Source organism: Crinia signifera, chromosome 4 (genome assembly GCF_055691185.1).
Source record: "Crinia signifera chromosome 4, ASM5569118v1, whole genome shotgun sequence".
NCBI classification, from domain to species: Eukaryota; Metazoa; Chordata; class Amphibia; order Anura; family Myobatrachidae; genus Crinia; species Crinia signifera.
The window spans coordinates 27,763,252-27,789,844 of record NC_139220.1 but is presented as its reverse complement, the minus strand read 5'-3'; the positions used below and the strand labels follow the sequence as shown (position 1 = coordinate 27,789,844).

Here is a 26,593-nt window from a genome sequence, read left to right as displayed (position 1 = left end):
TGATCATTTGTGCCAACATGCACCATGACCGCTGGGTCTGTTCCAGCCCCTCCCAGTAATCTGTCTACCCGGTCCGCGATATGCCGTACCCGAGCACCCGGAAGACAACAGACTGTACGACAATCACGGTCCCGGTAGCAGATTGCCCTATCTGTCTTACGGATGATAGAATCCCCTACCACCACCATCTGTCTTGTGGTCCCTGGTTCTCTAGCCCCCGCTATGTCTGATGTGCCTGTCCTCTGGTTGCTAGAGGTACATGTCACATCCGACCCCACCAGTATTGAAGTAACATCCGCAGTAGCTTCATCCAGTCTGGGGAATCTACTGGGATTGGTTAAGTCAGCACTGGCCTGCCTCTTCCTCCCCCTACTACCCCTTCTGACTGTTACCCAGCTAGCTGGCTCTACCTCCTCATCTACTGCTAAAACCCCCTGATCCTCCAAAGTTTCCACCGTGAGGCGGAAACTTTCTTCTAATTTGGCAATGTCCCTCAGAGTTTCGATGGTCTGCTTTAGATCAGAAATCTGGGCTTCCAAAGCAGTCATCTCTACGCACCTCACACAGATGTATTCTCTCTGGATCTTTTGATCCAAATGCGCATACATCTGGCAAGACACGCACTGAGTGAGATTGCCGACCCCACTCATGTTTAATTAGTTTGGGTTCTGCTGTTTCGTACGGGGGTGCTATATGCTATATTATTTTAATTTTATTTTATTTAATTTTAGTTTATTTCAGTACTTGTTATCTGTGGACTATGTTACTGGGGGAAACTAATGGGCACCTATACCTTAGTCAGAACAAAAAAAAAAAAGAAAATATGTAGTGTAGAGTGAAGGAAGAAAAGAGACAAAAGACAAGGAGACAAAAATGTACTGCTTATAACAGTGATCCTATACAGAATCTACCCTATAGAATAAAAGAAAAGAATACTCCCAAACTCTAAACAACTCTAAGCAACCCAATAATTAAAAAAAGCACCAAACAAATTGAGAAACAGAAGAAGGGAAAAAAACAGTACAGTAAGTGCAAAAGACGACAAGAGAGACAATTTATACAGTTTGATGCAGTATACTTGCGGTTTTATGCTTCCTCAGTTGATCGTGCAGCTCCTTGCTTCGCAGCGTACCCCGTCCTTTTCCTGGTGCTTGCTTCCCCTGACCGACCTGCTTTTCTTCGCCTCACCGCCGCACACGTGAGTCCTGCTCCGGCTCCCTGATGATTCTTCTTAGGTAACCTGGTTAGGCACCTGTTAGATGGCGCCTGTTTGTCAGTGGAGTGAAGGTGAAGTGAAGGACTGGCCTGGTTCCTGCCTGAGGGTGTCCGGGCTTCACCTTGTCCCCCTGGTGCCACTGATCAGCCCCTTAGACCGGTCCTCCTTGCCTGGTCCCCCCCTTACAGCACTGCAAAGCCCCTCGTACACCCCCTTGGTGCCGCTGCCTCTGTACAGTCGGTTCCGGTGTACAGATTCTTTTTCCCGGTGCTCTTTGCCCGGGCCCCCCCCCCGAAGTCCTGGTGCCGCTGTACGGTCCCCTGTACAGCGAGATTCAGCCTGCAGCTAGCGGCGTGCAGCTAACTCGCGTCCCCCCCGCACTTCCGGCTTCCGGCTGAGCGGATGCGCGTCACACAGCGTGTCCCTCAGCGTCTCTCCTCTCTCCTCACACAGCGCGTCCACCTCACCAAACACAGCCGCACTTGGAGATTTATTATTTATGATTTATAGCGCACACATATTCCGCAGCGCTTTACTGAGAATAAACATTCGCATCAGTCCCTGCCCCAGTGGAGCTTACAATCTATATTCCCTACCACATGTACACGCACACAGACATTCTAGGGATCATTTGTTGGGAGCCAATTAGTCTAACAGTATATTTTTGGATTGTGGGAGGAAACCGGAGTACCCGGAGGAAACCCACGCAAGTGCGGGGAGAATATTCCAATTCCGCACAGCCATGGTGGGAACCTGCTACCAGTGACATCACCTACCCAGCAATAAACCAGGTAGGTTCACCAGTTTAAAAGGGGGTTTCAGCCAGGTACAAAATCCTGTATGGCTTGACTCGCTGGTGCCTCCCTCCACTAAGCCCGGTACACTTTTTGGTTCTCTATTGTAGTCGATGTGAATGGGAAAGTATGAACCCCCCCCAACAAAAATGTAGAAAACTCATGTCAACCTTTAAATGTGTTGAGCATTTTTCATGTTGCTCTTTTGACCCGGTTGACCCAGCTATTATAGAGCTATCAAACGGAACCACCATTGAATATATGCAAGCTGTGTCTTTCCCTACTGTTTGCCCATCATTTGGCACTGAGGACTGTTCTTTAAGGACACAGGCGAGACATCCTGCCTCACAGTTAGAAAGGTGGTTTATGTATTTATATGTTTAGAACTTCAAGGAATATTTACATGGCTGTCTCCAATATTTTACGGTTGATTGTCTATATAACTGATTTATTTTTATGTATTCTAATAAACCGTTTTAATTCCACATGGATTAGGCATGCTGTATCCAATCTATAGCAGAGGGTCTCAAACTCGGCCCTCAGGACCCCACACAGTGCATGTTTTGCAGGTCTCCTCAAGGAATCACCAGTGAAATAATTAGCTCCACCTGTGGTTCATTTAAAATGTGTCAATGAGTAATGAATGCACTTGTGCGACTGCCGGGTGGCCTGGAAACCGTGAACCGTGTGGGGTCCTTAGGATCGAGTTTGAGAACCCCTGTTCTATAGCGTGCCATACCTTAAGCATAATCACTACGACATGTAATAGATAAGGTTTTCATGTGCCCAGGTGTGTGGCGCAAGTGCTCATGTTTGGATCAGAGCAGAATTACCAACCCGCCAATGGGGTAGCAAAGCAAGATTATTCTTTTGCCAATTACAAAGTAGGTGCATTGGTGTATTTTGGCTTTGAGGAGCAGTGCATTTGTAGGCCATGATTACTCATATGATACACAGGTGAAAACGCATCATATAAGTAATTAAGGCCTACAAGTACTGCAACAGCCATGATCACTGTGCAGAAGGACTTCATAACACAGTATTTGCATCAAGTTTATTCTACACATTTAATAACTTGTCTGATGCCCCACGTCTCCCGTTTCATACCCCTTTCACACTGCAGCTCTTAACTGGTATATTGCCGATTTTTTTAGCCTTTTAAAACGGTTAGAGCTGCAGTGTGAAAGCGCCAGTCTGCATTTACCAGTTACAAATAACCGGTATTTGCAATCGGGTAAAAAGCAGAGTCCTACACGGTTCAGAGACGGTTGTTTTGCAGTTTGAACGGCTCTGAACCGGTATATAGGACTCAGGCAGAAGCTATGCGAGCGCAGTGCATATGTAATGAGCCTCTCATTACATATGCGCATATGTAATTAGCGCAGTGCATATGTAATGAGCTGCTCATTCATATGCACTGTGCTCATTACATATGTACATATGTAATGAGCAGTTGATTACATATGCACTATGCTGTTTTATAGCTACTGCCTGTCCTGCTTTCACACTGCAAACCTGCCGTTTCAAAATACCAGGTCTCAAACGTTTAGGCAATGTGAAAGCAGCATAAGACAAAACACCCGCTTTTTACACAGTGCATGCATAGCTTACCACTTTCCCTTTAAACTGGGATACTTATTAATTACACAGGTTCTGTGGATCCACGACTTCATTCCTGCATTTCAGCTAGTTTCAATCAACCACGGAACCTGTGTAATCCATAAGCATCCAGGTTTAAAGGGACAGTATTGTAATCCTATGCATACACACTTTTCTGCCTCTACACAAACCTATTTGCACTTCTGTCCCCCAATGGTGAAGATGTGTGCAGGGCAGGGCACTACTTGTTTCTTACTGTATGACCCTTTCTTTGTACAGTGCCTGCTAATTACACATTGCGTACCGAGCTCAACCCTTCATGTCAGTCCCTGCCCCACCGGGAGAACTTATTTTTAGACTGTGGTAGGAAGTTAGAGTATAGGCACAAACCCACACCAGCACGTGAGCATGAACAAACTCCACACACGTGATACTGTATCTCGCAGTGACACCATGCCGCACACAGACCTGTCCGTCAACATCTCATTTAGAGTCACACTAGAGGTCGCTTGTAGCTGCTTGTCCGGAACTTCGACACATCTATACTACATCGCAAGTGATACCAGAATGGGGCTCTCTGGTCACCAGGAGGCAGCTATACATTGTATAATACTCAGATGTGGATATATATATATATCCTATAAATTAAAAGCTCGTCAAAATGACAGCTTCTGCAATGTACTTTGAGCTGTGACCGTTTTAACTTTCACTTTGAGCTGTGACCGTTTTTACTTTCACTTTGAGCTGTGACCGTTTTTACTTTCACTTTGAGTTTTGCAAAGGAGTAATTTGGTCCAGTGAGTGGCCTCTAGTGGTCCTGTAGCGGCACTTCATCTCATTGAGGTGAGGAGTACTTAGCCTTTTATATACAGACTGAAAATCTCTGAAACACTCAGCAAGTATCCGGACTTTAGGTTGACAGTAATAAGGTTGACGAGGTGAAAAAAAAGGTCAACGTGACAATGGTTGACCCAGAATATGATTAAGTTTTTTCAAAATTGTATTAATTTTTTTCTAATTTTAACATCCACACGGACTACAATTGGGTCCACTTTAAATTAATCACATTTTTTTTAAATTGGAGATTAAATTACATGTTAAGATAACAGAAAATAGCAACTCTTCCCTTCAAATAACACAGACTACCATTATAAACATGTATGCATTAGTAATATTTGTGTTCGATATCCTATTACAAACACATACACAGTGATAACTAGTGCAAGGAGGCAGGGCATATGTCACAGAAGATAGATTTATAGTGAGCAGAGAGGCTTGGGAACATCCCTTCTGAGCTCTAACTGGTTTCCTTGGTAAAAAAAAAAGAAGGATGGAGAAAAATGGTAAATACTGTATCATGATTCTTCTAATGGCCGGCCACACTGATGTTAAAAAACACATATCTGTTTTTTTTCTTGCGATTGTTGCTATAACCCACATACGGTACTTTTCAAAAAAGATTGCATACAAGGCACTGGCTGAACTAGAGTAAAGCTACAGATGATGGTAGAAAAACCTAGAGCTTCCTGTAAACACTCCCTGTTCTTTATGACCATTGCAAAAGATAGTACATTCACATGATAAATTCCCTCACATTCCTCTCTCAAGTTTAACTCTGTAACTACAAAAAACGTAAAACAGTCTGTGAGAGTATATAATGGGCCCCATTTACACTTACTACTAAAATCATATTGTGTTTAGCATAGCAGTGATGATAATGAATATGGTGTTGGTATTTAACATTACACCGGTGAGGTGCAGCGATTCCCACCTCCCCAGCAGCCTCCTCCATGCTGTTGCTGGCAGCCTACTGCTGCTACAGCTGCTACACTTTCACCCTTTGGAGACTTGACAATGTCTGGAAGGCTTTGCTGAAGCCGGATTGTCGGCTAAGGCAACATCGTCATCTGTAAATGGCGCAATAATTTTTTTGGACCAAGTGACATCAACCTCTAGGTCGTTAGTGGGTGTTTTTATCCCACCTACTTCTTCTTTCTGGCTTCTTAATCAGAATCAGCTTTATTAGCCAGATATACTTGTGTATACTAGGAATTTACTAAGCTTCCTGGGCTATTTACAAATAATTCATTCTTAAAATTCTTCAATAGTGTTGCGAAGGCCGTGATCCTGGTTCGTTGGAGGTCTAGATCCCCTGCCACTATTAAGGAATGGTTCACTCGTATTGACGGGTATATGTGAGAGGATCTCTGAGTGACCTCGAAGAGGAATTGGGATTTCATTGCTACTTGGCTCCCTTGGTTGGAAATGAAATGGTCTGAGCTCAGGGTTACCTTTCCTCGCTCCCCTCTTACTGAGCTTCTAAAGTCACCCTTGCAGAAGAGCATAACATGTCCGTAGAATGTTCTTTATCTATATTCTGGATTTTTTAAAACCCAAGTGCATGATTTTTGTGCTTTTTGGGGGAATAAACTGCAATTGCCAGGCTCTTGACCATTCCCTTAGTCTACCTAGATATTCAACCATTTGTTTTACCCCTCCTGGTGTGTCTACCCTGTTGCATACCTTTGTGACATCTGCAAAAAGGCATACTTTCCCTCAATACCATATGCAATTGGTTCAAAACGCAAAATGGCTGCCTCCACTTTGTACAGACAAGCACACTTTAACCCTTTGAGTGCCAAGGTTGCTGTGGTAGATGTGCAAAAATATCTGCTAAAAATGCCAGGGCCGTAGTCGGGGAATATGAATCACTTTGGTTATGGTTGGCAAATTATCTGAACTCTGAACAAATTTAGATAAAGTTTAATTATTGCGCCCGTAAAAAAAAACCACTGTGAGCGAGTCTGGGGATTTAAATGGATATTTTGCACATCTCTCAAAGCAACGCTGGTCCTCAAAGGGTTAACAGCAAACCACGGAAGCGGTTTTACCTAGTGGCGGGCAAAATAGGAATACTAGCGCTGAAATTCCGATTGCTGGGATGCTGTAAATGGGGTGGGTTAGAGTTACGCCGGGGATTGGAGGTGGGCTAGCTTAGGTTTAGGCACTATGTGGGTTTAGGATTAGGCTGTGTGTGTGGGTGGGGGGGATAGGTTTAGACAGTGGCAATGGCTAGGCTGAAGGGACATTTGGTGAATATACTGCACTTGGTAAGACAGTGGTCAAATTGTGGTGACAATTCTGTGGCTTTGGGGGTATGTTTATTTTAATCTGTGGAGAAGTCTACTGACAGCAGTGGACCTGGTAGCTAAAACTTGCCACTATTCACCTATGGTATTTTTGTGAATCAATATACAAATACAGAAAGGCATTCTAATGACCAGTATATATTAAACAGGATTCTAGTGACCACCACAGGAAAAATAAAGACATTCTATTGACCAGGACACTTAAAAAGAGGCAAATCTAGTGACCACTACACACAAAATAGGCATCCTAGTGACCAGGAAACAAAAAAAAAGGCATCCTAGGGGAAAACCACACAAAAAGAGGCACCCTAGTGACCAGGACACAAATCAGAGAGCATCTTAGTGACATTGGAAAATATCACGTTTATGACCATTATGCAATAAAGAGATTTTTAATGACCTGTGGAGTAGATTAGAAACCACAATACAAACCAAATACTAAATTTATGGTCACTGTGCTCCCAGAGAATTGTCATTGTAGACATGCTAAACTTTATTGTGATAGGGGCTCCTACCACTCTGGTTAGTAATTAGGCAACTTCTACCCACCAAGGACAACACAGAAAAATCTAGTGGTGATAACGTATTATTGATCCAGGAACTACGTCAGAATGGGGGACATGTATCAAAGCTGGAAGAGCGATAAAGTTTTTCAAAGACAATGAGAGATAGAAGCTGATAGGTAGATAGAAAGGGACAATTATAAACATCCCAATGGGAGTATTTGTCTGTAACCACGAATGGCACCTTGGTATTGGACCTTTGCGAGTGTAGTATTTACACTGCCCACAATTTTGCTCAACTCTTCAGGCAAGCAGGAAACATTGTTTTGTACCAGCACATCATGGAAGATCATGCATACATCACAGTGCCCCGATAGGGCCTAGTCTTATAGCAAGCACTCTCACAATCTGCTCACTTGGGTGGACTGAACCAGCTGTTACCTTATCTCCTTTCCTGACCGTCCTCGTTGTCAGTTTGCCAATTGCTTTTTTAGCTGCATCTCCGAGCCGGCGCTGAGAAAACAGAGAGAGATAATAATTACCCATGGGAGCGAAGATTATGAAAACATATACAGCTAACATAACAAAACATAACGTTTTATTTGCACTGCATGATGAAAAATATCTAAAATAAATGCACAGAATTCAGATGTGATTTAGGGCTTGACGGGGAATTCCTTAAATTCCTACTTTGTGTTAAACACCTACAAACTCCGTAACACTGGTCAAAGAGAACAATATGGCCCTTTCTACCACATCCTTGTTCTCAAGGTAATGGCGCTCCTGTTCTCTGTGTTCTGAAGACATCAAGTATACGGTGACTGAGACATGACATCGATGGTCCTAATGATTACTACAAGCATGCTTGATCTTAAGCTGGCGGCATCTTGTGCAACAGGGACCTGGCCGGGCATACGCACTTGCCGATGCCGTCCATGACGAGCAGTAGGGTAGGGTCGTGCTGCATGACTTAGACGCATGGGAGCACGCATTGTAAGTGACACCGTGCATACACACGTGCAGATTTTGACGCTCTGACCCATCCGGATCAGCAATATTGTTTAAAATGTTGTCCAGTGTGTACCCAGCTTTACATATTGGATGCTGCAATGAGTGAAATTTGCTAAACTGCACGGAACTAGTGTGCCTTAAGCTGTTCTCAAGTGTGCCCCCAGATCTAGAGATGCCCAAACCAGTTTACTGCCACCACCAGTTCAATGATTATTTACTGGTCTCTTCTTTTCATGTAAATAACCAATGTATTTTATTTTTGTTACCTGTGGGGTCCAGTGTGATTGTTTTTTTAATATGGTGGCCAATAGGTTATTTTTTTTTCCAGTGGGGAACAATGTGTTTTGCCCTGTGGTGATCTCATGGTGTGCCTTGGCAATTTTAAATTCTTGCCGCAAGGTAAAAAAGGTTGAAAATCACTGGTTTAGCACAATATTTATTGAGAATTTTTATTCTGTATTTGGCAGTCGACTTTTGTATGGGTCACTGTTGGAAAATTGTCTTCCAGTACTAGCCCCCCGCCTCCCACCAACCAAACCATCAGCAGGAGTTGACACCTACTTTCACTTTCATGTTTATTTACATATACAGGGCAGCATGTACTTAATATTTGACAATATACAATGAGAAAAAGCAGTATGAGTCAACAACTACAACGGCAATACTTTGCACCTATGTGGAGAGACCTGTGACCTGCAAATTGCGATCACCTCTAGCCACTGTTATGCTATTAGATCTCAGTCATATGTATAACCAAACACGTACCCATAACTGGAGTGATCATGTAAAGAGGTCATAAACTACTGTTAATCCTATATAATAAAAATCCAACGCTGATCCTTGCCTCGGGGTACGTCACTAAGTCGACATGCATTCAGCCAATCACTGAATGTCAACAGGGCTTAAAGTCAACAGCCGAAATAGGTTGACATGGCTAAGGTCCTTAGGGTTGGAAGGCCGACACATGCATTATATCGAAAATGGGAATGTCGACAGTCAAAGGGTCAATGTGGATAACAGAGTGCCCGAAGCATGGTGAGCGCAGCGTGGCAAGCTAAAGGGCACAATAAACTTAGAAGGTGTCCATGTCGACCATGTTGACATTCAGGACAAAAAAACCCTCTAAAAACTCATGTCCACATTTTGACTGTCAACCTTCTCATTGTTATGCTAATGCCTGTATTAACCTTCCAACCCTGTCGACCCCATGCATGTCAACCTAAATAGGGTTGAACAAATGACCCATATACCCCTCGCCTCTATGGGATGGGAGGAATTCTAGTATTTTGCACATTGGCGGCCACTAGATGGTGCTCATCGAAGCAATTCAATTGTTGCGCCGTTCGGGTGTGCAACATCACCTGCTCTGACATTTCTGTGAAATTATTATGTCTTTATGACGAGCTGGCAACAAGTAGTACGTTATAACTTATAATAGCACTCCGGAAACGAGACACAACTCAGTGAGCCAAAACATGTCATGCAAATGTAACCAGATTTCCCCATGTTATTGGATTACTATTATCGCTCTACACAGAAGATACTGAGAGGCATTTATAAAATAGAGATAACGGAAGAGATTTTATTATACTGATATGCACACAACAGGGAACAGATGTGTTTATGAAAGAAATGGATTGTGTCTTGCGGACTGTTCTTACACCTGGTTTTGCATTCCCGCTCCACTGTCCATCAAAATCTCAGTCCAACAAAAGGTTCCAAAGATGCTCTTTAAAATCATCCTGACATTCAAACACTAGGGGGTCCCTGCACAAAGTGATTTTTTTTTATGACTAATGCATTGAAAATATAAAATAAAAGCAACAGTTTAAAAAGAAAAACCCAAAAGATCAATCTCTGGCCCCGGCTTTAAAAAATCAGCTTGTGAACTAAATCCCGAGTACCGTGTGGAAAAGGTCAAACACTAATGTGTCCCATCAAAGTTAATGAAGGTCAGCTTTAGTCAGCCTGCTCGCTCCCTTAGGCCCTGTTATAAAGGTTTGATCTATTTTCAGGCAAATGGCCCCTGACTGTGGCTAATTAACCCGTTCAATCTGCTACGTTCTGGTGCTATGCACAGTAGCATAATTAGAAGGATGTGTGGAATCTCCTACAATGGTTAATAATATGGGATGCGGTCAAAATCCCGGCGGTCGGAATCCCGACGGTTGAAATACCGACTCCGGAATCCCGACCACTGCAATGCCGGCACTTTATCCCTCCATGGGTGTCCAAAGGGCACAATCATGCAAGGGGGGAGATCCACGGCCCCCCCTTATAGGCATTGCGGCGGTTGGGATTCCTGTGGCGGTATTCCGACCGCCGGGATTTCATACTAATCCCTTATATATTGTTATTTTCCTCTTTCTTAGGAGATAATTTGTGCAGTCCTCCAATTACAGCGCTGCAGGGGATATATAAACTCTGCTCAGTCAGACTGCAATTACCTTGAGCAATATCACTATACAAGCAACATGCCTAGGCTATGGATTCTGGACTATTACCTTGTCTGGAAGTACTTATACTGTCCATTATTGCATCGGATCCAGTCCAAAATCCAGTTCCTCAGATCAAGAACGATATTCTCTTCAATTGGTCCAGCCAATTTCCTGTTCCTCAAATCAAGTCCGCTATTCAGCTCTATCAGTACAACCGATATGCAGGTCCTTGGATCCAGTCCGACACTACGCTCCATTGGTCCCGCTTGTCTCCTGTTCCTTGGATCCAGTCTGACAGCCACATCATCAGTTCTAGTCCAATAGTCACATCACCAGTTCCAGCCTGAAGGCCACATAATCGGTTCCGGTCCAATATTCTCAGTTCTGGATCTCTGACATCTGTACAGGGAAACCCAAGCAGAGGGCCTAAACCTACCCATAAAGCACACCAAAAATCGTATCTCCTTGCGGCGGGTCTTTGGTTTAGACTCCGTGCTTCTGTCTTGGGTATCCTCAAATTCCCTGGTTCTAGTCAGAGATTCCATTTTCTGCATTGACTAGAATATATTACATCCCTAGCTCCAGACTCTGCTAATGCATTAAGGGGCATATACGGAGGGGGATTCAAGCCCTATTCCTAAGCGATCTGACTAGATCTCTTATGTAGGGTACACACCAAAACGATTTGGCCCCAATACACCCAATTTCAATACAATCTTGAGCAATTGTATATAAATTGGGCATGTTTTGGGCCAGATCCAATCCGATTCCGATCCAATGCGTGTCCCCGCTGGTCATTTGGTCATTTTACAGATCCTACCTGCTGCAGGTAGGATCTGTAAACCACCATTCAGCTAGCTACAGGTCATGATCAGATTCAGATCATGTGCTGGCACAATCGTCTTACGATCTGCATAGTTTGGGTGTGCACCCATCATTAGATATAAAGTACGGATCTGTAAGGATCGATGGGGCTGTGCATTGCCACCACCCGCAGAGATAGACATTCTATCCAGTTTATATTGCAGGGTTTTACCTATAAGCATAGGCAAAACCCTGCTCAACACAGATCGCTCAGCACACTCATGTATACGGGGCATTAGAGTTGCATCCAATTTTCCAGTACTTGAAACTCAAAATACCCCAGACTTGACATAATTTATTAATATAAAGTTTGCGAGGCTGCTTTTGCTTTTCACAAGACCACTCCAGGTATAATAATGAATGTAAGTAAGGAGGTTGATCTGTACTAAGCAAGTATCAGGTAAAATACGGTACATGCAAAGTTTCATAACCACCCATCCGCCACTGCAGTGAGCCAGTTGCAGTCTGTGGCAGCACTGGCTGGCAGTGAATTCCTATTGAAAGGTCAGGCAGCCCTATTGGGCGGAGTTTCCTCCCTCTGGGACTGGCAAACTAGGCTGCTATTAGCAGAGAGCTGGCTTCCTGTCGGAAGCAACTCTTTGCCTGACCTAGCCAGCTCCTATGGGCTGCAGCTGAGGCAGCCCATAGAAGCCGAAGTTGTGCACATGCGCTGGACCGGAAGCCTGTCAGCTCTACTGAGCAGTTGCCGGGACCAGGCCAGTGGACGGGGATCTCTTCCTCTGGACCCTGCGGCATGGCCAGAGGCAGCCCCCCTCTTCCACAAAGTTATTAGTCCTAGGTTGTGTACACAGATAGAGATAGGCAAGATTACAAAAGCCCTTTGATGCATATAATTTAAATGATACTTTTTCGTCAATAATGAGCAAATGAAGAAGATATAAAATTCCCAAAAGGTTAGGAAAAGGCTTTCTGCCAGGCACCTATAATGATCCCAAATACAAGGGAGGAAGGAAACAAAGGCTCAGTTTTCAGCATCACAGCAGCAAACAATGCCATTTGGAACGAGATCAGCTAGTTTTATATTGATATGTAACTTGGAAGATACTTGGTTTCTGATATTGATATTACCAGTGGGACGTCCTCAGGGAATGGCGCTCCAAACCCCCCCATCCACAGCTTTTCCATTGATTTTGTACAGTGAGTATAGAGGAGCTTTGGGAAAGGAAAGTTCTGCCAATGTAAGTCTATATGGGAGGGGGGGAGGGGAGGGTGGCATGGCAGAAGATGAGACGCTCCAAGATCCATCAAGAAGTCCAGAATAAAGATAGAAATAAAGCAAGTTGCCTAAAAAAACTATCCCCAACGGAAAGATAAAATAAAACGATAATTTCATGTAACACGTTTTCACTTTACGGTTCGTAAAACTGCAATATTTCTCTGTTGGCAGTCTCAGGACCCCTATGATACACACTGGATGTGTCTGCATAAGCCTGCTGGATATACAATGCAGTTATTCTTACTACAGTAAATGCTTAAAGCAGTGATGGCTAACCTTGACACTCCAGCTGTTGTTGAACTACACATCCCAGCATGCCGTGCATCATTTTTAGCATGGCCAAATAGCAAAACTGTAGCAGAGCATGCTGGGATGTGTAGTTCAACAACAGCTGGAGTGTAAAGGTTAGCCATTACTGGCCTACAGGATGAGCAGTTCAAAGCTACCAGATATTCTGAATGCTGACATTATATCACAGCTTTGTTGTTAACGTGCTCCATATCACAATGTCAGTAAATATAAATGAATATACAGTAGTGTTTTGTAGTGAGCGCCTCCAATAATACACAGCAAGGAGAGGATAAAAGAAGGATCGTAGAGGTTAAAATACTGGTTCTTCAAAGATTTTGTTAGGTAAAAAGGGCACTGGGCCTGAGTAGTGGAAAAGAAGGGAAATCAATAGGGGAAAAATGAGCTGAGAAGATGAGAAGTTAGATCTGAACATGTAAAATCACAGCATGCAATATGGGTGTATGCGTGCTACACACAAGAGGCTTAATTCAGGTTGGCTCGCAAAATCAAACGTCTTCTCCAATGGACAAAACCATGCGCACTGCAGGTGGGGCAGATGTAACATGTGCAGAGAGAATTAGATTTGGGTGGGATGTGTTCAAACTGACATCTATATTGCAGTGTAAAAATAAAGCAGACAGTATTTACCCTGCACAGAAACAAAATAACTCCCCCAAATCTAACTCTCTCTGCACATGCTACATCAGCCCCCCTCTCCTGCAGTGCACATGGTTTTCTCCATTAAAGGAGTTTGCTTTTGCAAAACCAACCTGAATCACCCCCATAATAAGATATGCCGCTATCTCCAGGAGGTAATCCATATGAGAAAGTGTCTAGTGCATGGCCATCAAAGGCACATAAAGTGTTTTCTCCTGCGATTAGACCACTGCTTGCTTGTGCGCGGAATACAGATGTGATTAGTGTACGCTCCTAGTTGCGGGCTGAGATTGTGCAACAACAACCGACTGTCTGCATTTCTCAACAGTAATTAAACGCTGATACAATACATGACCCTGGGGCTGGGGGCTTTGCCAAATCCATTATCCCAGGTTCTCGTTTACATGACTTTATTTCTAAAGATATACATTTAATTATGTTTATTTATTAACAGTTTCTTATATAGCGCACACATATTCCGCAGCGCTGTACAGAGAATATTTGAACATTCACATCAGTCCCTGTCCCAGTGAAGCTTACAATCTATATTCCCTACCACATGTACACGCACACACAGACATTCTAGGATTAATTTGTTGGGAGCCAAATAACCCACCAGTATATTTTTGGACTGTGGGAGGAAACCGGAGTACCCGGGAGGAAACCCACGCAAGTACGGGGAGAATATACAAACTCCACACAGTTAGGGCCATGGTGGGGATCGAGCCCATGACCTCAGCGCTGTGAGGCAGTAATGCTAACCATTACACCGCCCGTACTGCCCTAGTATATATCACAACCGGTGTTCTATGGAACTCAATGACATAACTTAAATAACTGATGTATTTATATGTAACTAAATATACACAGTGCACGGACTCTTTAATTATTAAGCTTTAAAGGATTGTGCGTTGCTATATTGCATAATGTTAGGGGACGGCAAACATTTGTGGAACTTGGTTCTATTCTCATAGTGCAATCAGGAATGGACTATAGTAGTGGTAACATAATAATTCTAATAACAATACCATCACTAATAACCATAATCCCAGATCTCATAAAGTCCATCATTTCAATTCCATCTTTGTATTGTAACATCTTTGAATTGTTATAGTGAGGTAGACCTACATGAGTATCCATTAAACACTGTGTGTAATTGACTTGAAATCTCCCAGGTAACATAAGTGCTCTGTTGGTCTCTCACACCGACATGCTTTGCTTTGTCATTACATGTTTTTGTCTGATGTTCCTTTTGTTCATTGTTGTTGTTTGTAATGAAATGAGAATCAGCTCCCGAATTTACAATGATTTCATTTCTGTCCCTATGGGGGAGGTGTATAAAACATTAGGCAGAGTTAAACCCATACTTGCCTACTTTTGAAAACTAGTTTCAGGGAGATTATAGCTGGTAGGAGAATTTTGCACAGCGCCCCATTGAGGGGGCGTGTCCTGCTCCACTTGAAGGGCGTGTCTAGTTCCATATATGGAGATATTGTGAAAAGAGATTGTGAACGTGGCACCTAGAAGCGTGGGTGTGTACTGCTACATCTAAGAGGAATCTTTAAAAAAGACTTATATCCAAATGTAGATTAGCACCAAAGCAGTTAGTAAGAGCTACTATACTTGCTAAAGTGCTAGGAAATGGTGCTGATGATTCAATGTAAATGTATCTGTCTCTCATACCTTTTTTCCCCCAAAATGTAACAGTGTAATGTGGGTTAGGAGAAATGAGGGAGATTGATACGCTAATGAGGGAGAGAGGGAGATTGTTGTTATTTCAGGGAGTCTCCTGCAGAATGCAGGAGGGTAGGCAGCTATGGTTAAACCACCAATCAGTGAGCTCCCGTAATTTTTTCAAACACAGCCTGTAGGCTCTATGACAGGAGCTGACTGTTGGTACTTTATCTCTTTACGGTACATCTTCCAAAGTAAATGAAAATTACTGTTTTGTTTTACAGAGGATACAACAAAAAGAGTTGTCAGTTAACATTAAGCTGACAGTGGAAGCCCATTATAACCTATACACAATACAATTTTATGAGGTGGAGGGGAACTTCCACATCTAAAAATGAGAATCAGACAAGCTAGATATACTATGGGGCCAATTCAGCACCATTCGTAACTGGGCAAATTCGTTGCCGTCCAGATGTTAAGTTGCTCGGCAAGCAGCAAACTAACGCTGCTTACCAGGTGCTTTTGAGCCACCCTATGTTAGCCTTAACAAGAGATAAATGCAAGGGTGATAAAGAGAGATAAACGTCCAGCCAATCAGCTCCTTACTGACTTTTTTCAAACACAGCCTGTAACATGGCAGTTAGCAGGTGATTGGCTGGACGTTTATCTCTCCTTATCACACCAGTTTGAATTTGGGTCATATAATGCACCAGTGGAAAGTGGGAAACTGGTAATAAGGCACCATCCAATGAAGCTGCCTAGGTTATGTAGCGCAGCTGGTCAGAAGTGTGACAAAGGCTGGCTTTTACTTACAGAGACACAAAACTGAAATGTCCCCATGGAACAGATGGCGCAGTGAGTGCACAAGGTCCATTAGGTACATTACGATTGCTTTGTAAGATGTCACAGGACATTAGAGGTCAAATGACAATGCGCTCATAGCAGTACATTTATCAGGATGAAGATGAGATGTTGTCCAGAGCAACCAATCAGATTCTACTTTTTATGTAGCATCTTCTAGAAGATAATAGAATCTAAATCCTTGCCCATAGAAACAACCCATCTTCAATACAACTCCCATTTTAGTACATTTACCCCATCTCAGGGAGGAATACCTAGGAACAAGGTAGCTCTTACGGATTTTTAACGACCGTCATATTGCCCTCGGAGGCACTTTTACTAACCGCACCCCAAATGTATTTGAAAATATGGTAAAATGCTTTGTTACTGGTTACAATAATGGGACAGATTGATAAAGCCATCAAAACCTACCCCCCCCCACACACACACACGCCCTTATTCTGGTTCACTCCAAAAAGCAAATTCCTTCTCAAATGGACAAAACCATGTGCACTGCAAGGGGGCAGATGTAACATGTGCAGAGAGAATTAAGTGGACCCCCCAATTAGCACACTGTGTTGCCTTGCATTGGGCCCCATGCCTCACTCTGCTACCGGTGCATTCAGTACACCTTAATGTTCCCAATTGTAGTCCACGTTAATGGCAAAGTATGAAAAAAAAATGGCAACATTTTTTGAAAAATCCATGTTGACTTTTACATGTGTCGACTATTGCCAAATCGACTTTTCGCTTGTGTTAACCTTTCATTAATGCTAACCTGGTCAATGTCTATACGGTGGAAACCTATCATTGCGTCAAAAGGGCAGCAAAATGGGCCAAAACACTGGATTTATCTAAATTGGCTCGTTTTGGGCCATATCGTCCTGGTGTGTACCCCACATAATACATAATATAACTATATTGTTTTAGTGCAATAAGAAAGCGTAACAGACACTATTTTCTTTTTAGAAAACAGTTTCAGCAGCTATAATCCCCCCCCCCCCCCTCCCCCGCCACACACCCTGTGTTTCCCCATTATAAACAGTATCAGGTACACGCCACCTGAATATCTAAATAAATAAGTTTAAAAAGAAAATAATAATCCAGTCTCAGATAAAGACAATACGTTCTTCTCTAAACAATGCCAGGACACATTCCACATTTAGTCTTATGGATAATAAGATAGTAATTCCTGCGGTGTTTTATCCGCTCGCAAATAAAGCATCATCTTTATTTAAAACTGGATAAAGAAAAGAATAAAAAGAGAAAAAAAAATAGTGCTTTCAGGGATCAGGCTTTAAATCTGGCAAACGGAACCCCTTTCTTCTCCTAGCTAATGCGGCGTCTTCTTTCCAACATCTGAGCATTTCAAACGGAGATTCTCAAGTGCTGCCACCTCCTCATTAAACATTCATCTGCTGAAGCTATTTCACCGCATAAAAATTTCATCAGGTTTCGCCTGACCTTTAGAAAACAGTCGGAGAAAAAAAGAAAGGTCGTTTCTCACATGGCGACTTATCTAATGCGCAACATGTATTTCATTTTATTTTTATTTAAGGGAGACCAGCTCGCTTGGTCGTACACGCTGTACATTAACCCGGTAATAACTCACGGACGCTCTATTGAGGCATGCCACTTAATTAGCTTTCAAATGAAAATGAAACAAAGAAAATACTACAGTCCAAGAAACGATTTAATAGTAAACATCGCACGGGTCTAAAGAAATAATAATCGCTATATAAAATAAAATGACTGCTTGATTAGACTTTTTTTTTTTTATGTCAGGCGCTTTCCACCTTCAAATTACTTTACAATGATTGGGGATGGCTTGTATATTATTTCCTTCTGCAATTTCCCACAAACCCGCCATTTAGAAGACTTATTTAGGTACTCTTTACCTAGAACGGCGCCCATCGCATGCCATTATAATGGCATGCGATGCGACCGATGCGATGCCCGCGATTTTACATAGAAATGCATGTTGAAATGTAAATCGCGTCGGTCGCATCGCATGCGACCAAAAAATAGCATGTGATGCGACCGACGCGATTACCGCGATTTTACATAGGAAACAATGTTAAATGGCCCAATTGACCCAATTTTACATAGGGAACAATGTTAAATGGCCCACAGACCCCAAATAGCCACCCTGAAGTGTGAAATGGCCCCCCCAATTGTTAACACCACCACACGATCAATGTCAACCCGAAGCGTGGCGAGCCCTTCCGGGGTCGACCTAATGACAGTCGACCTAAGTCTCTTCTGGCAGATGACCGTTTCCCCCTGGAAGAGAGCTGGATATAGATTGGGAGGTGCGCCAATGTGGTATCTATACATATAATACAACTGTAAAGGTTCCCACACACTTATGCTACTTCTTCGAGGATTAAGGTTTCCCTTGATCTCCCCAGCAGTTTCCCGGGTGGCAAGATCGCATGCGTCACATCGTATGCAGTCTTTTAAAATATGATATTTAGCACATGATCCCGTTCACCACTAAAGGATCTGACAAATGTTAAGGTGCCCATACACTTGTAAGATTTATCTTCAAATCTGGCTGGTTGGAACAAAAACATGGTTATGGATGAGTGACAGTTTGGCAGTTTTCCAGCATTTCCAAGCAAATGGTCAACTGTCATTTGCTCTCATCCATAACCATGTTTTTGTTCCAACCAGACAGATCTGCAGATAAATCTGTGTGTGTATGGCCACCTTACTTGTCAGCACTATCAATCTCTGTCTCCAATCCAATCCGCGCATTGGATCAGAATCGGAGGTGAAACAAATAAAATTTGACACATTTCCCCAGACTATGATAGCCCTTATTCTGGTCTGTGCGGCCGGAGCCGCATACGTTGCTCCGGCCGCACAAACCAATCCCCGCCTACAATACGGATCGCCACGGCCGTCCGTACGCGGACGGCTGGCGATCCGCATGAAAATGGTGGGGCGTACGCCTCCACCATGGTGGGAGCTGCCCCCTGCATTCGATGGTCGACGACCATCGAAGGCAGGCCGCACGCTCCCCCCGCTCACGCAAGCTTAGAGCACACGGACAATCGTCCGTGTGAAAGCTTGTATGGGGGCTGAGAGCTGACATCCGGCGATGTCAGCTTTCCGCCCCCATCACTGGCGTCATAGCCTCATTACCATGCATACGCCCCGCGTTTGCATGGGAACGCCCATGAAACGCTGGGCGTATTCATAGGTAAATGAGGCTATCAAGCCCCGCACGCCCCTATACGCCCCCTTTGCGGCGTATAATTTTTGTGTGCGGCGATTTCGCCTGCACATGCGCAGAGTGACCTCTGCGCATGTGCAGAGTGAAAACATCGGCGGTACGGCCGCACGCGGGCCGTACCGCACAGATTAGAATAAGGGCCTTTATTCCATCCTCGAAATAGGGTGAAAAGGGCCCAAAACCCTTAAGGGTTGTGTCAGTACATAGAAATATTGACAAATATATTTCTCGATACAGTTTATAAACTATGGAGCAGAAAAATGACTGGGTGATTTTGGATCCTTTTCCCTATTGTACAGGTTAGTGACCTAGAAAGATTCTGAGGTATGTATGCTCTCGGTGTGACATCAGGGAGAGGAGAAATAGAGGAAAAAACAGACTCTTTACACTTGGAGAGTGCAAAGGTGCATACACACTGTACAATTTTTTTGACCAATTTCGTTGAAAGACATTTCCCTTGAACCAAGTGTCCTGGACAAAAGACGTGGACGAAAGATAGTGACGACAGACGAAAGATCCAAATTGAGCTGCATGCACAGTTGACGAACAACCTTGATGAACAACTGGCGGGTATGCGCATCATCATTCGTCATTCATCACAAATGTACTGAAAGATATTTTGACCAAATGCATTCAGAATAGCCGAAATGAACGAAATTGGTCAAAATTTGCTCAAAAAGATTGTACAGTGTGTATGCACCTTAAGTTCTGATGAGCAATTAGCAAATATCCACGCCTGTGTAGCCACGGGCAAATGCTAGAATTTAACCATGTAGATGTATACTTGTCATGCCTGATCGCAGCTTTGTAAAATGGTGGGTTCAGGGTGGGCATCGTGGGCCAACCTGGTTTGGGGCCCGTGCGCACTGCTAGATGTTTAAAAAAGGGGCAGACTAGATGGGTCAAGTGGTTCTTATCTGCTGTCACATTCTATGTTTCTAGCTCATTGATATGGGGGCGTGGCCTGCTCGGTACATGATGTCAGTGGTGAAAATAAAAAAGTCAGTTTAGACTTATTTCTGAATGGGAGCAAAATCATTCATTGGTAGGTGACCGTCGAATGATTTATCTCCCCTTTGGCTGCATGCCAGGGCATGTGTTCTCGGGGGATATCGGCTGGGCAGCGGGCGGCGCTGTCCTGTGCGCTAGGCTATTAGTATATGTTGCCTAGCGAACAGGTCTGAATTATGTCCATAATCTCTCTAATACCCCTTTATCACCAGCCTAAATTCCTGGGTTGGGCCCGGGCACAACCCGCAACTAGTGCTGGTGTGAAAGGTTCCCGGGCTAAATTCGCATGTAAATTTGCTGGGATTTCAACCCTGGGGTATAGTTCTACTCTGAGCCAATCCCTGGCTGGCCCCAACAGCATCATACCACTCACCCCGCCTCCCGCCTCCTCACACCAGAAAATGCAGGGACTAGGCTGGTGCAGAAGGGGCCAACCTGGGAATGCCCCTGCATGATCCAGGGACCATATTCCCGGGTAAATCCCTGCATTTTCTCCACTGCTCACTTCAGGACAGAGGAGCACAGCACAGGCATGAGGAACTGGGCAATCTATTTATTAGCCATGTCTTCTTTTTCCTGGCTGCTTGAATAGCTAATGTTGGTATTATCCAACAGTGTTGACAGCCCCCCAATACTTTCCTTGTACCCAGCTCTATGGGACTCAAGGATGAAGACCAAAGTAGCAGCAGGTTATGGAGAGGTGCACTAGGTCTGTTTCCTAACAAGATTTTGTTATCTTGCAAAGTTTGAAAATAAAGTTTTGGCATTTGTATTTAATTTTGTAGTACTGTATTGCAATGTTTCATTTACTATTTGAAAACATTGAAACGGTTTGATCCTGGCTTTTGCTTATTTGCACGATTGTCTGCGATCGATACTGCCAATAAGCAAAACTTGGCAGACGGCGTTGTTTCATTCCTTGAGGGGACAGCAAGCTAAGCACAATGAGACGCGGGTGCTATAGGAACAGAGCTTCCAAGTGAGACACCTGCTAACCTCTCAACAGCTTAGTGTTCTCTAGATGCAATTGCTTAGGGGGACAGTATGCAAGGACAAACCTACATAGAGGACAGTAGAAATAGGAATGTGCCCTGTGATCTGCATTAAAAACCAACCGGAGAGTATCTCTTTTGGTCACCACACAAAACCAATTCTATTTTTAGTAATTAAACTAGATCAATTCCACAGTTTAGGTCAGTGACGGCTAACCTTGACACTCCAACTGTTGCTGAACTACACATCCCAGCATGCCCTGCATCAGTTTTAACATGGTCAAATAGTAAAACTGTAGCAGGGCATGCTGGGATGTGTAAATTGACAACAGTTGGAGTGTCAATTAGCCATCACTGGTTTAGGTGGTGAGTGTTTACAGCAGACCCCAGTGATAAATGTTCTCAGCATACTGGGCTGAGTAACGAGCAGAACAATACTCTGTTACTCCTATATGTAGTCATTATGTCACTAGTTCACAGCGTCGGCATGAATATTGGGGGTTATTCAGATCTGATCACACAGCTGCAAAATAGCAGGCCATTTATTATCACTAGACTAGCATACAGCCCGTAGTTCGCATCCTGCGATAAAATCCAGCAAATTACTGAATCGCTGGTCATACGCAAGTTTATTGAGAGGAAGCCGGGCCTTAGGGGTTGACCAGACAATTTGTGGGAGAGTCAGGGAAAATGCAGGCGGTTTAGGGGAAGTGTGACGGCCCCCACCCAACTGCTTCTATCGCAGCCACCAAGTAAGTCCTGGGGGGTGCCGGACGGGTTCCCGACAGTCGGGATCCCGACAGTCATTTACCCGACGTCGGGATCCCAACTGTCAAAATGCCGACAGCCGGGTGCCCGACGGACACCCGCTATTTTCCCTCGTGGGGGTCCACGACCCCCATAGAGGGAGAATAGAATAGGTGGCTCGCGTAGCGAGCCACCGTGCCCGCAGCGTGGCGAGCGCAGCGAGCCCGCAAGGGGCTTCTTTGCGCTCGCCATGCTGTCTGACTCCGGGCAGTCGGGATCCCGACGTCGGGATAATGACTGTCGGGATCCCGACTGTCGGCGTCACATACCACACCCGTCCTGGGCTATGCACAGACTGCACACACTGGAAAAAATCACAGTGAGCGGCTTGCCAATGGATTTGCTGCTAATCACCAATCAGCAAATCCAGCCAATCCCATCCATGCACATCGAGGGTTTTCAGTTTGACTCAGAGGCATATACCGGATAGCAGGGCTCTGCAATTGAGCAGAGATCACATCTGAATAACCCCCATAATATCAATATTGTGAATGTTGACAGTCACAATGTTGACATTACAGGTTTAACCCCTTCAGTGGCAATCCCAAGAATTTTCCGGGCTGTGCCTCAGTGCCCAGTCTGGCAAGCCCGGAAAATTCTCGGGATTGCCACTGGCAGCGCTGCAGAGTTCACTCACTGATCTCAGGCAGCTTCACGCTGCCCGGCTCCCTCCCCTCTGCGGCGCCGCCTCCTCCCCCTCCCATCCCTTCCGGGTTTCTTATTGAAGTCCCCGGTGCCGGCTTATGACAAGCCGGCTGCCGGGGACAGGGACGCGGCGCTTGGGGCGCAGGTCCGGGCAGCCGCTGATTGACAGTGCAGCGGCGATGCCCGGACCCAGGGAGGTAGTGGTGTTTTTTTTTTAAGGAAGCGCTCCCCATAAAAAACTCGCCCAGTGGGGAGCGCTCCCCCCCAAAAAAAAACCCACCACTGAAGGGGTTAAGGTTAAAAAGTAAAAAATGCTATGTGGACAAGCTGACTGTCGACAAGCATAATGAACATGTCAACATCCTGGTGTTGACCTTCTGTAAGTAGACATTACCGCACATTTCACACCATTACGAATTACCCTTATGCCCTCCATATATACACGTGCTAGTATCCAATCCAAAGGAAACCTCACCGCTTCTACCCAATGGCACCATGAATGTTTTCAGACATCTTTAATATCCACTGGAGGAATTACAGCACCGCCATTGGATAGCCTTCTTTCAGTCTCACACCCTTAGGGAATGCCAATCAAAAACCTCTCTATCGGGTAAATTTACTTAAGCTTCTAAAAATGAAAAAATGAAAAGTGATGTTGCCCATAGCAACCAATCAGATTCTGTCAATCATTTTCTAGAATGCAATAAATAAATTATAGACATAATCCTATCAGTTGCTATGGGCAATATCACCTCTTTTCATTTTCAGAAGCTTTAGTATTGGGACCAAGCCCCGATGGGAGGGGTCTGCGCATGCATTTCTGGAGCAAGTGGAACGCCCACAGTTTTATGGGTGCCCCCATAAAAATGCTGGCCTTACCCCTGGGAAAGCAGATGGGCTGATGCCTGCCGTGGGTGGGGGGCCCGCCGCCTCTTCAGCACACTCCAAGGGAAATAAAAGCAAGTTTGAGCTGATGGCATGTGCGGGAAATTGTATTGCAAGACGGGATCTGAATGCATGTGGGGGCATTTCCTGGGCTTACAGAAGTGTTTGAAGGTTTGTGTGGAAAATGTAGAGTGTGGGAACCCAAGTAACAACTGGAGTCAAGGAGAGTAACTGAAAAGCAAAGGGAGTTGGCAGTGGCGTAAGTTCGTCCCAGTTGCCCGGAGGCAAGATAAATATTGGTGCCCCCCCCCCCCCACAATACACACACATACACACCACCTTAAATAAAATAGGAATTTAATACCTACCGGTAATTCCTTTTCACGTAGTCCTTATGGGATACTGGGAATGGTCTTAAGACATTGGGTATTAGAGGGTATCCGCAGGAGACAGGCACATCTATAACTTTGAAGCTGGGTGTACTGGCTCCTCCCCTCTGATTCCCCTCCCAGGAACCAGTTAATGGAAAAACTGTGCCCGAAGGAGAATGTACATATGAGAGGAATAACATATATGTCACCTATGTAAACATAAGTGTGAATAGTGTGGTGAGATTTATGCCAGCACACCCGCATTCATACAAAACAATAAACAACTATAATACCACCAACTGGGTGGATTTTCTTTAGCCAATATAACAAAAGGTGTAAGGGGTGTACATAAGCCCATACAAAACTGCAGAGCTACAGAAAAGGTTAACCACCTTTCTATCACTACACCTATAAATTATATCTAACACAGGTGGCACATACCAGTTCTCATGAAATTGGAGAACTGCACATGTACCAAAGTGAACCATTCCCTCATCATTATTTGAGAATTAAGGATACTATCACTTACCAATATACTGCCCGGGCAGACAAACTGGGAATAAGAGTGTACCAATACACAATAAAATCATATGAACCCACAATTATAGAGGGTCAGATAAGTGTACACCAACCCTAAGAGATACACCCTGCTAATATATATATCAAAAATAGCCAATACAGGCGTGATTCCACTGATATATCTACAGTACAACCCTAAAGACTGAGGACACAATTCCAGTGTCTCATAGATACTACTCAGCCCAGCCCCCCCTGCCTACAAATTTTAAATTTATTTTCACATTTTCTAATCCTTTTCACTTTAATGTATAAATGTATGTTGTAAGTCCGTTTACATTTTTAACCTCTTGTATTTCGCATTATTGGTGGTGTATCCCATATCCGGATATTAATAAAGATTATAGGGGATACTCCACTTTTTGAGAATCTACTCCCATAAACCACCCCCAATAAATTGGTGGCTTATATTAACTATTGTTTGGTGTGCATCCAAAGAACTAGCTTTCCCGTCTCCTTTCTTCTTGTTCTGGATTTTCTTTAACAAGGTCACTGAACTAGACCCTTGAACCAGAAGACCATAAGGTGAACTTCTGAACTTAAACAGCAGAATAAGCTGCAGCCAGACCCCCGCACGGGGCGGGCGCCCAGTATCCCATAAGGACTACGTGAAAAGGAATTACCGGTAGGTATTAAATTCCTATTTTCACTAACGTCCTTGATGGGATACTGGGAATGGTCTTAAGACATTGGGGATGTCCCAAAGCTTCCAGAAAGGGAGGGTACGTGCGGAGACTGCTGCAGTACTGCCTGCCCAAACTGGGTATCTTCTTGGGCCAAGGCATCAAACTTGTAAAATTTTACAAAGGTGTGTTGCCCCGACCATGTAGCAGCTCTACAGAGTTGCAGAGCTGACACACCCCGAGCAGCCGCCCAGGATGCGCCCACCGATCTGGTGGAATGAGCCTTTAAAACCGGAGGGGTCGGCATGCCTGCCGTCACATAGGCTTGTTGGATTGTAGTCCTAATCCATCTAGCAATGGACTGCTTAGATGCAGGGTGTCCCTTCTTTTGTGCGTCATACAGAATAAATAGACAATCTGTCTTCCTGATTCTTTTTTTTTAATTTCCACTTTATTTTTGTTTTTTTTTCCTTTTTTAAATTTTAATTACAACAGTTTGAGATAAGTAGGCGTTTCGGTATTCAGGTATCTGACATATTAAATACATATACAATAAATATACCAACACATATCTGTCAATATAGGAAGAGGAAAACCAAAGCCAAAAAAAAAAAAAAAAAAAGAAAAACAAAAGTATAGCCGATTTCCTTATCCTCCTATCTGTTCACCTTATGCACTTGCAACCCAAATTCCCGGATGTATCGACTCGTGTATATCAATCAACTGGAGAGAGGTAGGGCCGGGGTTACGGACCGGTCTTCCTGATTCTTAACGTCCTCTGGACATACACACGCAAGACACGCACCACATCCAGGGATACCGGAATATCCGGTGAACCAGATGCAGACGGGACCACAATTGGCTGATTTAGGTGAAAAGAAGAAATCACCTTGGGAAGAAAACGCGGGTTTGTTCTCAACTCCGCTCTATCTGAGTGGAAAATCAGATAAGGACTTTTACAGGAAAGGGCTCCCAATTCCGACACTCTCCTAGCCGAGGCTAGGGCCAAAAGGACCACTGCCTTCCAGGTGATATACCTCAACTCAATTGACTCCAATGGTTCAAACCAGGAGGATTGAAGAAAGTTTAGAACAACGTCCAAACTCCAAGGAGGTGTAGGAGGTATAAAAGGAGGCTGGATGTGAAGCACTCCCTGAAGGAAGGTCTGT

At 44.1% G+C, this 26,593-nt stretch overlaps 1 protein-coding gene across 3 annotated transcripts in view; it reads right to left on the bottom strand.

Moving 5' to 3' along the window:
* RNF130 (ring finger protein 130) overlaps nt 1-26,593 on the bottom strand; it is a 175,436-nt gene that overhangs the window by 66,889 nt on the left and 81,954 nt on the right. For all 3 annotated transcript variants that reach the window (XM_083181475.1, XM_083181474.1, XM_083181473.1), the window contains exon 4: nt 7,703-7,774. In XM_083181475.1, coding sequence (XP_083037601.1) covers nt 7,703-7,774 — 72 coding nt within the window. The remainder of the gene's footprint in view (nt 1-7,702; nt 7,775-26,593) is intronic.